The sequence below is a fragment of the Cimex lectularius genome, unplaced genomic scaffold (assembly GCF_000648675.2).
Source record: "Cimex lectularius strain Harlan isolate CLEC.00 unplaced genomic scaffold, Clec_2.1 scaffold146, whole genome shotgun sequence".
Taxonomy (NCBI): domain Eukaryota; kingdom Metazoa; phylum Arthropoda; class Insecta; order Hemiptera; family Cimicidae; genus Cimex; species Cimex lectularius.
The window spans coordinates 578,182-592,783 of NW_019392741.1; the positions used below are offsets into that span (position 1 = coordinate 578,182).

The following is a 14,602-nucleotide window of genomic DNA, read 5'->3' on the forward strand; positions in this document are numbered from 1 at the left end:
TTAAACAAGAAATAAATAACCAAACGGATTCATTAAGAAAAACAACAAAAAAGGCTTACTGGCGTTGAAAAAAAAGTATGATGCGAAGTCGACAAAAACTATAGATTGAGAAAGCGATGAATCCGAGTTAATAGCTCAAGCCCGCAAATTTCTTTCGATCAAGAACAACCTCAGGAAACATCTAAGAGAGACTGCCATGATTCTATCAATTCCCAATGTGTTCAGCACTTCAACCAATCAGCGAAATATGGTCGTTGTGGATGCTTTGGCATTATAGTCTAGATGTAGATGTATTAGTCGGGGTGAAATATACTGTGCCCTTTAAAAGCTATTTTATCCCCTGTTCTCTGCCTAAAGCACACTGGTGAGTCCTATTTAATCAAGGAACTAAATTGGAGGCCCAGTTTCAGTGGTTGAAGCTCTTTTATGGTCACATTTTACATCCCAAAGCACTTCCTCCTGTGAGCAACAACCACAGTTTGTTAGTGGGTGTGTTGGTGTCTCATCTGCCTCTTTGCAGAATCTGCATGTGCCGTCTTGGATTGTTCCAATCTTCTTAAAGTGTACATTTAGCTTGCAGTTCCTGTTAGGATTCGCAGTTTGTTCCTGCTTCCTTCGACACATTCTGTAATTTCTTTTCTTCCAAAATTAGTTTGGAGATTCTTGGATTGCCTGTGTCCAATGAGTGAATTCCATTCTTCCTTCATTTTCTTTTTGTCCTTCTGTCAAAGGTCCTCACTGATAGTGTGAGTTCCTATGCCACAAAAGGGTTCGGGTTCCATCAACGGTGTAGCGTCTACACTCACTGGTTTCGATTTTAGTAAAATGCATTTTGACTTTGTGCAGGAGTGCAACTGGAGTTCCTCACTGAAGATGGCACAAAGCCAAAACTTGTTTGAATATCAAAATGTTTTCACTGACTTGCAAACCAACGTAATTTAAAAGAGTTTAATTTGGCTATGAACTCTACAAATAATTTTAACAAGCATATATTAAAGGAATCGTATTTTTGAATTTTTTCCTTTAGACTTTTATCCATAGTTATGCTTTGGTTACAGTACTTTTTCTTTTATTAATAGACTCTCGCCATAGCCAAAATTGAGCCCCGCCCAACCCTCAGAGGATGAGGCAATAACCATGCTCAAAGACAGACACCTCCTCGCCAGCTACACTCCTGTGGTTCACTCAAACATTTAATGGATTTTTATGCCCAAAACCTGGAAATTTTGCAAAAGAAACCTTTAAATATTCTGGAAATTAAAGGTAGGAAGTCAACTGTTTATCTCCTATAATTATTTACTGAAAAATGATTAATTTAAAAAAACATGAATAAAAATTAATAAAATGTTTCAAGAATAACCAAAATTAAGACTTTTAGAAAAAAAAATGTTTAAAAACTGTTAAACAATTTAGTGAAGAATTGAAATGTAATTTTAATAATTGGGAAATTATCACCATCCAACTATGAACCAAAATATGATCATTTTGTCAGATGTATTTTTTTGTTTTGCATTTCACTAAAATATTAAATGATTATTCAGAAATCATGAGATGCGGTCTAGTGTGACGTAATTTTCTTTATCGTGCCAACGTTTCGATCTTTATCGAGTTCATCTTCAGGGATCAGAGTGTTTGTTTTCTGTGAAGATGTGTCATTCTTGCGTGTCATGTTGAGAGTGCCACTAATCATCAAACATAAAATATTAAATTTTCCAGTAAAAATCACGGTGTCTTTCTTTAAAGATTGAAATGCCAGCCGATGTGGTATTCCAAAGAATACATGTTATAGGTTCGTAGTGACACGTTTTATCATTGTGTCTTTATCTACAAAATTGCTAACAAGTATTTAAAAAAAAGAAAAATTACAGATATGACAGTAGACTTATTAAATTCATTTTAATAGCTAGATCGCAACAAAACATTATTGTATTAAACAGTAGTATAAAACTTAATTTATTTAGACACATGAGCTGTAAATGTCAAATGCTCTAATAAAACAATGCATATAACAAAAATAATGGGTTAAACACATTTGATTTTATCAAAATTTTATTTTTTACACAAATGTCCTAAAATTGTTCAATACATAAAATGCAAATTAATTGCAATTAAAATGCACTGGATACATCATTGCGGTTGGACACTGATGTAATCGAAATTGTTTTGGCGATTGCCCTTCAGCAGTGACTTGCACACCAATCGAAACCGGCAAGGATTAATAATTACTTATTGCATCAAACAAACAATTTTTAGTGCACCTATTTATTGTGCAAAAACTATCATTTTATGTTTGTTTTTTCAAAGACACGTGGATGTTTACTGTAGGATTTAACTTAAATTATTGTTTATATTTTAAACCCATTGCATTTGTTAAAATTATTTTTAGATGCAGGAGCACTTTTAACAAATATTTGCACTTATCGACTTTTCAAACCAAAATACAGGTTTAATAATTATAATTTGCAAAATTTGAAATTCAACTTTACATTTTTTTATTCAATTAACCAAGGCCATTACAAAATTTAGTCAAACATATGAAACAAAAACTTTCAGCCATATTTATTTATCTTCATTTTGAATAAGAAAATACTTTTGAAAAAGGTAAAAGGTTTATTCCTTACGAAGGAAGACCAGGGTTGAGTGCGGTCATCAGTGCCACAGGGTGAAAGACATTGCATTCTCCCTTGAGTGGAAGTAACGTTTCTTTGGTGCATTCCTAGACCTGAAGTGCCCGATCTCACTCTGGATGTCAAATAGGTACTGTCAAGTACAAATTGGAACATCCTTCTCCCCGTCTACTATGTTATAGCAGTTGCTCTGCAAGGCAGCATCCTTGGTCCCATTCTCTGTTCATTACACTCTGAAAACAGTGCTGTCAATACTGATACAGAACTCTACATATATTGTTGATCCAGCAAACCCAGATCAAATAGTGCATTCAGAAACTTCCAGGACTGTCCCTCCAGTTCAAAAAATGAAAGATCATACTCACAAAACCAAAACCTAGCAAATATCTTCATCCATCGCCATATCACCTCTCCTCCAATGTACTACAACTCTGTTCCCCTTGCAGCAGCCGATCTCATCCACCATTTGTGGACTTTACATCGACAAAAGATTTACTTGGAACCCCTACACTTGATTAATTAGACTAAAACTGAACAGACGATATAAAATACTGAACAAGCTACTGGATTTTAGCTTTTAAAATTTTTGAAAGAATAGACAGCAAAATATGAAGAATAAAACACTTGAAAAACATATTTTATTAATATATACTGCATTATATCTCCGAAAGTCATTTGTTGAAGTTAACATTTTCGTATAATCATCTCTTTTGGCAAATAAAATCTGATAGTTCAATTCAGTACATTTTTTTATTAAAAATCATTGAATTTATAAATGACTATATCATCTCCAAACAATAAATTACATTTCTATGATATAAATTGAGTATACAATTTTTAAAAACAGTGTTTGGTCGGACAAGCACAATTCTGCATTTTGTCAATTTCAGTTTGAACTGAAGCAACAAATGAAGATGGTAAAATGCTGAAATGCATCACATTAATATTTTGTTAAGGAGATCAAAACTACATTGAATTGTGTTTAATCTATGTGATAAATTATAATCATATAATCAAATATTTTATAATGTAATGTATATTTGTATGTCTAAAATGTAATTCTTTTAATAGGTAATGACTCACATCTTTGGCCCTACAATAAAAAGAATTTGTACCAGATATAGGAAATTTTTCATCTCGAGGCACAATTCCACATATTGTGTTTCTGTTGTAAGTGTTTATAAAATTGTGGCGTTCATTGGCCTGTTGAAAAGTTAACATATTAAATCATCAATATGTGCTTTCCAGAGTAGTTATGCAAAGAATTTTAAATCGGCTCATATAAGAAGAAATTTTGCAACAAAACTATTGGAAAGTAATCGAGCATTAATAAAAGCAGACTGCCTCTTCAAAAATGAACATCCAGGTTGTAGAGACAATAGGTTTGCCATTGTCAGACAATATTCTGAAGGTGAATTTGATGTGCCAGAACTTAAGGGGAAGGCATTTTTTAAGTACCTACAAGAAAGGAAACATTTATTCGCCTTTTTCTACGATCCATGTGAGAAAATGGATGTCGATTGTCATCGTTTCTGTATTTAAAAGAATTTATATTTCAGTTTGCCCACACTGTAGGAAGGCGAAACCGGAATTTTTAAAAGTGGCACAACAGATTGATGTGCCATGTGCAAAAGTTGATTGCACTGAAAATGAATGGTTGTGCAAGACTTTAAAAATTGAATCTTTACCGACGTTTAGATATTTTACAACCGATAATACGAAAGTATCCTGGGCAACATTTTCTGGGGATCGAGTGGTATTGAGACTTTTTTTATGTACTTTTATAATTTTTCTGGTTTCAATATTGATGCGTTTTCAGAGCAATAATCTTATAAACTTTGTCAATGAGGAATTAAAATCAGGCGGAAATGTATCCAAGTTTGAAGGTTTAACAAAACGTTACTACAGCACTGTCTCTAGTTATGCAAATGAGAATCTGTTAAACATCACATCAGAGAATTTAAACCAACAATTGGAAGGCAGAAATGTGCTAGTTTTGTTTTACAATTCTTGTAAGTATTAGTATATACTGAAGTATTTTTAAAAGTATAATTACTACAATCTAGAATTATCAAAATATTCTTGCTAAGAAAGATTCAATCTTGCTTCTAGCTTGTAAAGATTGTCATAATATAATAAATTTATTGACACAAGCTTCAAAAGTGGTTGATAGAAACACTGGGTATTTTGCAATTTGTAATGCCGAAAAGAATCCTGCCATAACAGAGAAACTTACAATATACAAATTCCCCTTACTCAAGTATTTTAAAAATGGGCATTATGTCATGGATTTTCAAGAAGAAATTAAACTGGAAAACCTGATTGCATTCATGAACACAATGAAACCCAAGATTTTTTCAGCAAAGCTGACACATTCTGAGAAGAAATCCCTTTGGCGCGGAATAGACGGAGCCGATCATATTGTACATATCACTAATGAAACTTTGGTACAAAGTCTTCAGAAATATCCATCACTATTGATCTTCTTTTATGCGTGCTGTAAGTAAGCATTTTTACAATTATACTTTTTGACGGAAACGCTTAAATCGTGTTTATTTTAGGGAGTAGATCGTGTATAAACTTAAAACACGTTTACGCCAATGCTGCAAAAAAATTAGACCCAAAATACGGACGGTTAGCCGCTTGTGATGCTGAAGACAACATCGATGTTGCTGACCAACTTCTTGTATCGCATTTCCCTACATTTAAATATTTCCGAAATGGTCATTATTTGACTGACTATAAAGGGGAAAGATCCGAAGAAAGCTTGTTGAAATTTATGCAGGAGCCGGGCAAACTCGGCTATGTGAAAGTGGAAAACAAAATCAAGCCTAGTTACTCTGTGTTATCTTTAACCGGGAACATTCCACCATACTGGATTGATGTCCTTGGAGCCGAATCATTAATATTTTTAACAGATTACAATTTTAAATCTGTCTTGCAGTCCTATAGAACAGTGTTGGTCATGTTTTATGTCCCATGTAAGGCATTTGAGGGTAAAAAATACAATTCAAGAAGTAAAAACATTAATTATTTCTAGGGTGTAAAGCTTGCTCTTTAATGAAGAAAGAATATGGTAAAGCAGCTTTTTCACTTCCAGCAGAGTGGAATGTTGCAATCGCAGCTTGTGACGCCGAAGAGAACAACTATGTCGCAGATAAATTTTTGGTCACTAAACTTCCGACAATGAAAATTTTTAAAAACGGAGAGTATGTCGAAGATTATTTAGGAAGGCGTAAGGAGCAAGATATGCTAAGATTTGTCAAAGAAGTATCAATGAGAAACTCCAACATTAAACCTACGTATAATGTTACAAACTATACTGCTGTAGTACCTAATATGGGAACAATGCTTGTTTTTTGGAATGACGTCGAAGGTGGAACTGATGTGGTGCTTATGAATGAAAATAATTTCAATATGTTTCTCGATCAAGAGAAACCTTTATTAATTATGTTTTACAATCCTGGTGAGCTTATAATTTTAATTAATTCTGACTCGCTCAAATGGCAACAATTTAAATTTTTTTGTCCAGATGGTGATCATATGGATTCTGTGAGAAGAGAATTTGGACTGGCGGCTAAAAATCTTCCTAAAGAAATAGGTCTTTTAGGTGCATACGAATACAAAGAAAGTGATCCAATTTGTAATTTTTACGACGTGTACTACCAGGATCTTCCCACTTTCAAACACTTTCATCGAGGGAAATTTGTATCTAATTACACGGGGATAAGGTCAGCCGATTCATTTTTGAAGTTCATGGGCACCGCTGGTGTTGCTGTTTCTAATATCCAAACAAAATAAATTGTTCAACGATGATAAATTTATTTTATTTATTAGAAAAGGTAATAAAATTAAACACAAATCAAAATGTACATTAAAATATTTTATTTATTTACATACTTAAAATAATTTTCTCTACACTTGTTTGTTTATTTAAGAATAATTTATGGAAAGAATGAACAGTTACAATTTGCGATAGAAAAGGATAAAAAGACATTCAGTGCCTTCGATCATAAATAAATGTAAAAACATGTAGTTTCTAGCACAATTGTCATGATATCCCTGACTTAAAAATAAAAATTCAGATAAAATTTGATATTTATACACAGTTTACTAGATCTACCTTACATCTATTAAGTCTTTCAAATTATGTAAGCAGCATTGTGAATAAAAAATCTTTACTGTAACAATATAATAAATACATTTTTTGTACTCCATGACACTTAACAGAAGTTACAACTTGGTATGATTAAATTACTCCTAATAAGTATATACATTATTCATTCAATTTGATAATAAGGCACATCAATTGAGCTTGAGTTTTGCAGATTCTTTGATTCTAACTAATTTTCTGAAAGGAGGATTAAGTTTGCTTTCATCTTTGGTTAATTGATTAAGGTACGCTAATGTTGAATGGGTGGAATTTGCGCAGTGTCATTATTTAACAGATTAATGAATTGTTAATGTGACTGCTTCATTAATGGGAGTCTTTAATCATCGAAAACTGTAAGACTTAAAATTTAGGAGGTTCGACTATCCTAGATGGTTCTGAAATTCTTTCCCCCGGCAGGCGGTTGAAAGATAGAAGTTTCGAAACTATATTCAAATCATCTTTTGCATCAGAGGGAAGAAATTGAGAAACGCCCGACTGGGCTAAAATGCTGTTAATGGGTTGTCTTGTAGGCTGAGGAAAGAGTCCAAAGTTGCCGACAAAATGTGCAGGCTCATGCCTGTTCACTCGGTTATGTTCGATGCCGGAATGGAAATGCGGCGCAGGTGCTGACAACGCAGGTGAAAGCCTGTTCCCACCGACGAAAGACTGGTGGTTAGTCACTCCGACATTGGGCAGTCTAAAGTCAATACTCTTTTGAAATTCAATCTCTTGAAACGGTTTTCTCTGATGGCTGAATTGGAATCTGTGATTCGGTACAAAATTTCTCTGTTCGTTTATATTTAGAAGGGCAGGACTAATAGGACCGGGAAATTGTGAAAATCCTTGGTTTCCTGGTGCGACTGAAGGTACTGGGGAAAATTGCTGCCTTTGATTTTGCTGGTGTATGCTTTGAAACCTGAGGGCTTCTTGGCGTTGAAAATCCTGCTGTCTCTGTCTTTGAATCTCCTGTTGTTGGATTTCTTGCTGTCTGTTATATTCAAAGTTATTCACAACGGATCCAAAACCTCGTTGAGAATTGTGCACGTTGAATCTTTGAGCGTCTTGCTGCCTTTGGAGCTCTTGTTGACTTAGGAATTCTTGGTGCCTTTGGATATCTTGTTGTCTTTGTAGTTCTTGTTGTCTTAGCAATTCTTGCTGCCTAGCTAGTTCTTCCTGTCTTTGGACGTCTTGAAACGGACTGTCAGTTTGTACTTGATTAACGAGTGGTGCAGCAGTTGATGATGGTGAAAGAGGAGAAATAGACGGGGAAATCGTCTTTGACTGCAAAGCTCCTTGAACTCTAAACTTTTCTTCTTGTAGTATGCGCAGCTGCTGTTGAAGAAGATATTCCTTTTCTTCTAGCTCTCTCTGTCTTTTTTCAACAAGAGCTGGATGATCGCGATCGAAATTATGTGGAATTACTTTCTTTGGATTTCCTTTATCGTCTTGTTGCAGTGTAAACGCTGCAATTAGTGAAGAAGGAAGAAATTCAACTTCGTGTTTTAAAGGTTTCTCGGGTTTTGTTTCATTGCCCTCTTTGATATCTTGTAGGATGCTTGATTTAATTTCAACATCTGTATCATTTGTGTCTTTTTTTGTCCGTTCTTCGTTTATGTTGAATTCTGGCGATAAAGGAATAGTAATAGTTGAAGCCTCTTCAGTTTTCTCTTTTTCAGTTTGATCTTCTGGCTTTTGTTCTTCGACTTGGTCAGGAATATCGATGGGAGTGGGAAGCTGAAAAAATATAGCGTCAGTCTCCGGTGTGGGCTTTGTAGGTTGATTATCAGTCAACGATTGTTCCGGTTGTTCGACTACTTGCGTCGGTAGGTACGCAAATGCCGAACTCGACGGTTCTTCGTTCTCTTCATTATTGGCCGGGGTTGTAAACGGCTCAAAAGAATCTGTAGGCTTTTCTTCAGGATCGGTGGGAATGTAGTTGAAATCTTGGTTCGAAAAAGGCCTATCTGGGACTTTGTCTTGTTCTTCTTCGACCTCTTCTCGGTCTTCGTTCGATTCCTTGCTCTCCAAACTTCCCAAGTCCTCGGAGTTTGCCGGCTGTCCGAATATTTTTAAAAATTCTTCGTCAGTCAGTTCCGTGTCGGTTGTCAGAGGAATGGTCGCCTTATCCTCCATTTCAAGCCTGTTCAATACTCTTAGCAGAGCCCGCCGCAGTTTAGGATCGAGGGATATCCCCGGTTTTTCTTTTAGACTGTTGATCGAAGAAACCTCTGAAGGGGTCGATCCAGGTTGTCGACAGTTTACACCAATAAAGCCAACAACCAACAACCAAACCTGTAAAATATAAATTCTAGTAAATAAGTTTGTAACAAAAACAAATAAATCTAAAATTGAAATTCAATTATTTAGCAATTTTATTATTTGAAAAATGGCAAAAAGGAGGGAAAATTCAAAATGTGGGGTTGGGAAATTAGTGTCCGAGTAGATCGAGGTCACGATAGCTCTAGAGCCTCGAGTAGTAGAGCAGCGGCGTATCTAGCCGAAGATTGTGGGTTCGAATCCCGCTCGTGACACTGACTTTTTTTATCTCAACTAAAACCCTTAATTAATTTTTAAGATATTAATTGATCAAGCGGACGACGAAAACTAGTGAATTTATTTATCAACGATGATTGATTTTCTAATGCAGGGTTGAGTAAATGATAAAGTTCAAACAATTTATAAACAACCAGCTAAGTATCAGTTTAAGAAGAGACAAAAACAGATTGAAACGTCATTTCAATTTTTACTAGGTTTAATTTCGAAACAAGGAAGGAGTCTTTTTCGTTTTGCCATTTTTAAAACTCTAGCTCTACGTGCTCGAAATAAATAGTTTAGTCATATAAGCGAAGAAGGAAAGTAGGAGAACAGTATCACGTTCAGACAGGGAACAATACACGGCTGTTTGCATATGAAATTGGTCATTTCAGCTAAAAGTACTTTTCACCTAATTTAAAAATCAAAATCAATATATTTAGACGCCAAGCCTCTTTCTAGAGATTCATTTGCAAAAAAATGTCGATGGTTATGCGATAGTCGCGTTGACTTATGACATTGCCAATTACTTATGAGTCCTTGATTGAATCCGTGCTATCGGTTGACGAAATGTTCAAATTGCTAAATGTAAGCAGGTTTAGACAATTCGCCTTATTGAGCTTTCACCCAATGATAAAATGACCAAATGCCAGATTTTTCGGCGAACGGAAAAGTTTCTGAAAATAAGGCCAGCCCTGATAAGGAATGGTGCTGTGATGCAATCCGTACACGTAACTCTGCCCGTATTACAGACAATTCAGCTGTGAGAAGTTAAGATTCCATCAACAGCTCAAAACAAAAAGAAGTATCTGCCTCGACCATTTTTTCTGCCAAAGCCTGATTTGACAATGACATAAGTCAACTTCTTCCAAGTTCGATGGTCACATTCAACCTGACAATCATACGAGTCGGAATAAAATTTATTCTGTTCGAAAATTCAAAAATCAAAAAATCAATACTTGTAAGAAACCAAGTACAATATCCTTTCAAGGCTTTACTATACAATATTAGTAAACATTGAACGATTTTTACATCCTCAGAGAAGAGAGAGAGACAGAGAAAGAGAGAGAGAGAGATAGAGAGAGTGTGAGAGAAAAAAAGAGAAAGAAAATGAAAGAGAGACAGAGAATGAGAGAGAGAGAGAGAGAGAGAGAGAGAGAGAGAGAGAGGGAGAGAGAGAGAAAGAGAGAGTGAGAGAGAGAGAAAGATAATGAAAGAAAGAGAAAGGGAGAAGAAAATGAGAGCAAGCAAGAGAGATGAGTGAGTAACCAATGTCGATTCTTTTTTGTTGGTGATTTTAGCTATAATCAGCCTTGATTCATTTTGTCATTGCTGTTTTGTATATTTTATTATGGGCTTTATTATTATTGTTGCTGTTATTATGATTTTACTATCTTTATAAAACAAAATTTATTTCTAATATATGTACATGTAAGTAGGGGTTAAAGCCCTATTTGTATCTTTAAAATAAATACATAAATAACAGTGATGTTATGGTATTTTATCGACTAAAGATCGTTTAAAGGAAATAAGGATGGTTGGATAGTAAAAATGTGCTATTATAAGCGTAACTGGAAAAGAAAATTGCTTCTAGGATGTGTCAGTAAAAACCGCGAGATTGTTATGACAGTAAAGCCGCAATGTTGTCCTAAGTGAATGAGAGGTGCCTTTATTTATTCACCGTTTTTGTTTTTAATTCGAATTGTGAAAGAGGAAAAATCCGCCGAAAATAGAAAGCTCATTAAAATATGCCTAAGGGGAATCAGAATAAAGCGTTTCATTGTCAAACAAGTACACATTTTCACACCAACGCGTTTTGTGCCGCGGGGGAGCACCGAGCGAGGCCCCACGCACTCAGCCGGACTTAAAGGCACACTCGGCGTTCTCTGGATGGAAGTGAAAGTACAACTTAACACCTATACACACACATGTGTGCGCCCGCACAGGTCGGCCAACAATAGGTTTTTCCAGTATATCCAACTTGGGATTTATATGACTTTCTCGTGAGTGACGACCCGGACTTTCTTCGGAACTAATGGAAGATACGCGACTTCTTACGTAGGACTTTCGACTTTAGCGGTTTTGCCTTCTTCTGATTTCCTGATTTCTGTGCATGCAAATAAATGCAAAACGCAATATCTTCTTTTTTTATAAATAAAACAGCTAGAGAAACGTTTCATGTACGACCTCTTATGAATTCTTCGCCTTAACCGGTTATTTTTACGTCTTCTTCATAAGATTATCACCATTACAAAAAAATGTACTTTCTCCATTACAGCGCTTTAAGACAGTGAATATCACGTCAATACTATTTTAACTTGTCGGAAAAGTTTATGTTATCCATAACGGGCAACCGAAAACATTGGTTTGATGTAATGACTGTAAACGGATTCTCAACGAAGACTTTCCTAAGCCGGTATTTAATTAAATTTCATCAGATAAAACACGAAGAAATTAGCCAGACGCCGAGAAATGAGATTTTTGAAAGAAAAACCATCGAAAGTTTAATTAACAGTGCGAAAGAATCCATCAGAGGAACACGAAATCCATTACTTTTGCGCTTGCCAATAACCAACGCCACCAAATAATTTCAGGGTTAATAAATCTAAACTCGCTTTAGCTTTTGGTCATTTTGAAAGAGATAATAAAGAAAATATATTTTGATTAGTACTGTAAATAATCAATAATACAAATAGTTGATATATTTACTTTATGTAAATTCGTTCAAGAAACTTCAACAAACTCTTCAGGACTTCAGACAATTAACATATTTTTATATAAAGACTCAATTAATTATACATACTTTTTTCAAAATGAAAAATTTGTCTCACAGGTGGGATTCGAACCCACGACTTTCGGCTAAATACGCAGCTACTCGGCCACTTGAGCTCCCATGCCACAAACTTCTATTTCGACTCCCCGTTTTAATTCCAATTGTAAGCAAGTCGCAGCTTCAAAGTTTGTTCGGCTGATTATGTAGAAATAGCAAACAAATGATGAAAAGAAGAAGTAATGTCGGTAAACAATGTGAAATCGAAGAATAATTGCCTAATCAACCTCACAGGATGGAAGAGCATCCTGGCTTAACCTGCTTATATCCCTGGAGTTGCGGTACCTCCTTCAAAATACAATTGTGACTGATTTTGGTAATGATACAATACAATTGATGAAAACTGCATGTACAATGGGTAGCCAATGGGAAATCGAAGGCTATGTGATTCAACGTAAGCAACTGCGGAGAAATGGAGAAACTACTTGGCTTTCCCTACTTATAACCCTAACGTCCGGTCATCTTGTAATAGTCGTTTCTTATGTAAAGCACATTTTGTAAGATAAATCACTTGATAAACATGGGGATTTGAAGCTGATTTAATATTGCAAGAATCTAATGATAAATGAACAGAAATATCATAAAATTTATGAATCGTTTAACTTTTATATAAGCATTTCAATGAGGTAAACTATTTAAATTATAATATCATCGATTTACATTAAACAATATAAGATATTAAAGGCATAAAATTTTAAATTAGCAGTTTTTTGTTAAAGGTTAGATTGTTTTTTTTTTAAATTGATCAATAAAGTGGAATATTCCAAACCGTCACAGCTTGAGAAATTACTTAATATTTTTTTAAGTACGCAAACTGAACGAATTCGTCATTGTCAGTGTGATTTTCACTGTTGCCAAATTCGTTGTTTACCGTCAGGAGAGATTTATGCTCTTGAGATCGTTTTCCTCCCGCTGACGGCTCCCCCCCCGGTGTTGCTGATGGTACCACGACCTTTGGTTTGCCACCTAGTGAAAATTACAGGTGCCTCTTATGCAATGCCGTTGAAAAGCTACAGTTCTCATTACCTGATCCCTTATCAGTTGGTAGTCGTGTGGGAACTGACTTCCCACTTCCCCAGTCGCCGATAGTTTTCCTCTTCTCCATGGACAAAGCGGGAACTATGTTAGCAATGCAAAGCAAGGTTGGAGAAGTCGTAAAGGAACTTTTTCGATTAGTATGAACTGCACGCCCGCGACGGATTACTTAGTTCCATTTTAGGCTACAGATTGCTTAACGACTTTATGTAACAGAGCATCTTCACCTATAAGACGAGCTTCTGTACCAAAACATTAAAATATGGACATTTAACATCTAGACATGACATAACTGAATACTTGTAGGCTGTTACTGATCTTCCTTTCTGATCGTCTACTTAATAGAAAGAGAGAGCGACGAGAGAAGTAAGGGATGTGAAGAAATAAAGTGAGTTAGTGTTTGAGAAAAGTGTTCTAAGGGAGTGAGATATATAGATAGAAAGATAGATAGATTAGATAGATAGCTAGAGAGAGAGAGAGAGTGAAAGAGCGAAAGAAAGCAATGATTGAAAGAATATCTTTTATTTAAAAGATCTCGCAAATTTATATCGCGTACGACTTATTTTACATTAACAAGAGAGAAAGATTGGTAGAAAGAGAAAGAGAAAAAGAAAGAGAAAGAGAGAGAGGGTGAGAGGAAGTAGATGAATGAGAGGGAGAGAGGGAAGGTGAGAGAGAAAACAGAGGGGGATAGCTAGAGAACAAAGTAAGGGCGAAAGAGGGAAACAAATTTAGTGTTTCTGGGTGTGAGAGAGAGTGAGAGAGAGAGAGAGAGAGAGATTGGAAGAAAAAGAGACAGAGAGAGAGAGATAGAGAGAAAGAGAGAGAGTGAGTGAGTAACCAATGCCGATTCTTTTTTGTTGGTTCTTTAGTTGATAATGAGAGAGTGAGAGAAAGATTGGTAGAAAGAGAAAGAGAAAAAGAAATAGAAAGAGAGAGAGAAGGTGAGAGGGAGAAGATGAATGAGAGGGAGAGAGAGTGATAGGAAAAGAGAAAGAGCGAGTGAGAGTGAAAAAGAGAGGGTGATAACGAGAGAAAGAGAGAGAGAGAGAGAGAGAGAGAGAGAGAGAGAGAGAACAAAGTAAGGGCGATAGAGGGAGACAAATTTAGTGTTTCTGGGTGTGAGAGAGAGTGAGAGAGAGAGATTGGAAGAAAAAGAGAGAGAGATTGGAANGAAATTGAGAGCAAGCAAAAGAGAGAGATAGAGATAGAGATAGATAGATAGATAGATAGATATATAGATAGATAGATAGATAGATAGATAGATAGATAGATAGATAGATAGAGAGAGAGAGAGAGAGAGAGAGAGAGAGAGAGAGAGCGAAAGAGATTGGGAGAGAGAGAGAACAAAGTAAGGGCGAAACAGGGAGGCACATATTTAGTGTTTCTGGGTGTGAGGGAGAGAAAAAAAGAAGAAACTGTGAG

The 14,602-nt window shown here is 35.5% G+C and overlaps 2 protein-coding genes across 6 annotated transcripts in view; one reads left to right on the forward strand and one right to left on the reverse strand.

Annotated features, from left to right (window-relative positions):
* The first annotated feature begins 1,162 nt into the window (after positions 1-1,162).
* Positions 1,163-6,447, forward strand: LOC106669912 (protein disulfide-isomerase A5-like). 5 transcript variants are annotated; one of them, XM_024227083.1, is made up of 9 exons: positions 1,163-1,263; positions 3,699-3,797; positions 3,876-4,128; positions 4,187-4,383; positions 4,447-4,639; positions 4,722-5,126; positions 5,189-5,608; positions 5,668-6,093; positions 6,160-6,447. In XM_024227083.1, the coding sequence occupies exons 2-9, from the start codon at positions 3,702-3,704 to the stop codon at positions 6,426-6,428; spliced, it is 2,259 nt and encodes a 752-aa protein (XP_024082851.1). In that variant the 5' UTR covers positions 1,163-1,263; positions 3,699-3,701; the 3' UTR covers positions 6,429-6,447. The 5 variants fall into 5 exon arrangements, with proteins under 5 accessions (XP_024082851.1, XP_014255259.1, XP_014255261.1 ...); XM_014399773.2 differs by lacking the exon at positions 1,163-1,263 and adding an exon at positions 1,957-2,208; XM_014399775.2 differs by lacking the exon at positions 1,163-1,263 and adding an exon at positions 1,958-2,208 and having other exon boundaries at positions 4,740-5,126.
* Positions 6,448-6,528: 81 nt separating this feature from the next.
* The window catches only part of LOC106669914 (transcription activator MSS11-like), a 53,184-nt gene continuing 45,110 nt past the window's right edge, over positions 6,529-14,602 (reverse strand). The window contains exon 2 of the mRNA XM_014399780.2: positions 6,529-9,072. Coding sequence (XP_014255266.1) covers positions 7,141-9,072 — 1,932 coding nt within the window. The 3' untranslated portion in view covers positions 6,529-7,140. The remainder of the gene's footprint in view (positions 9,073-14,602) is intronic.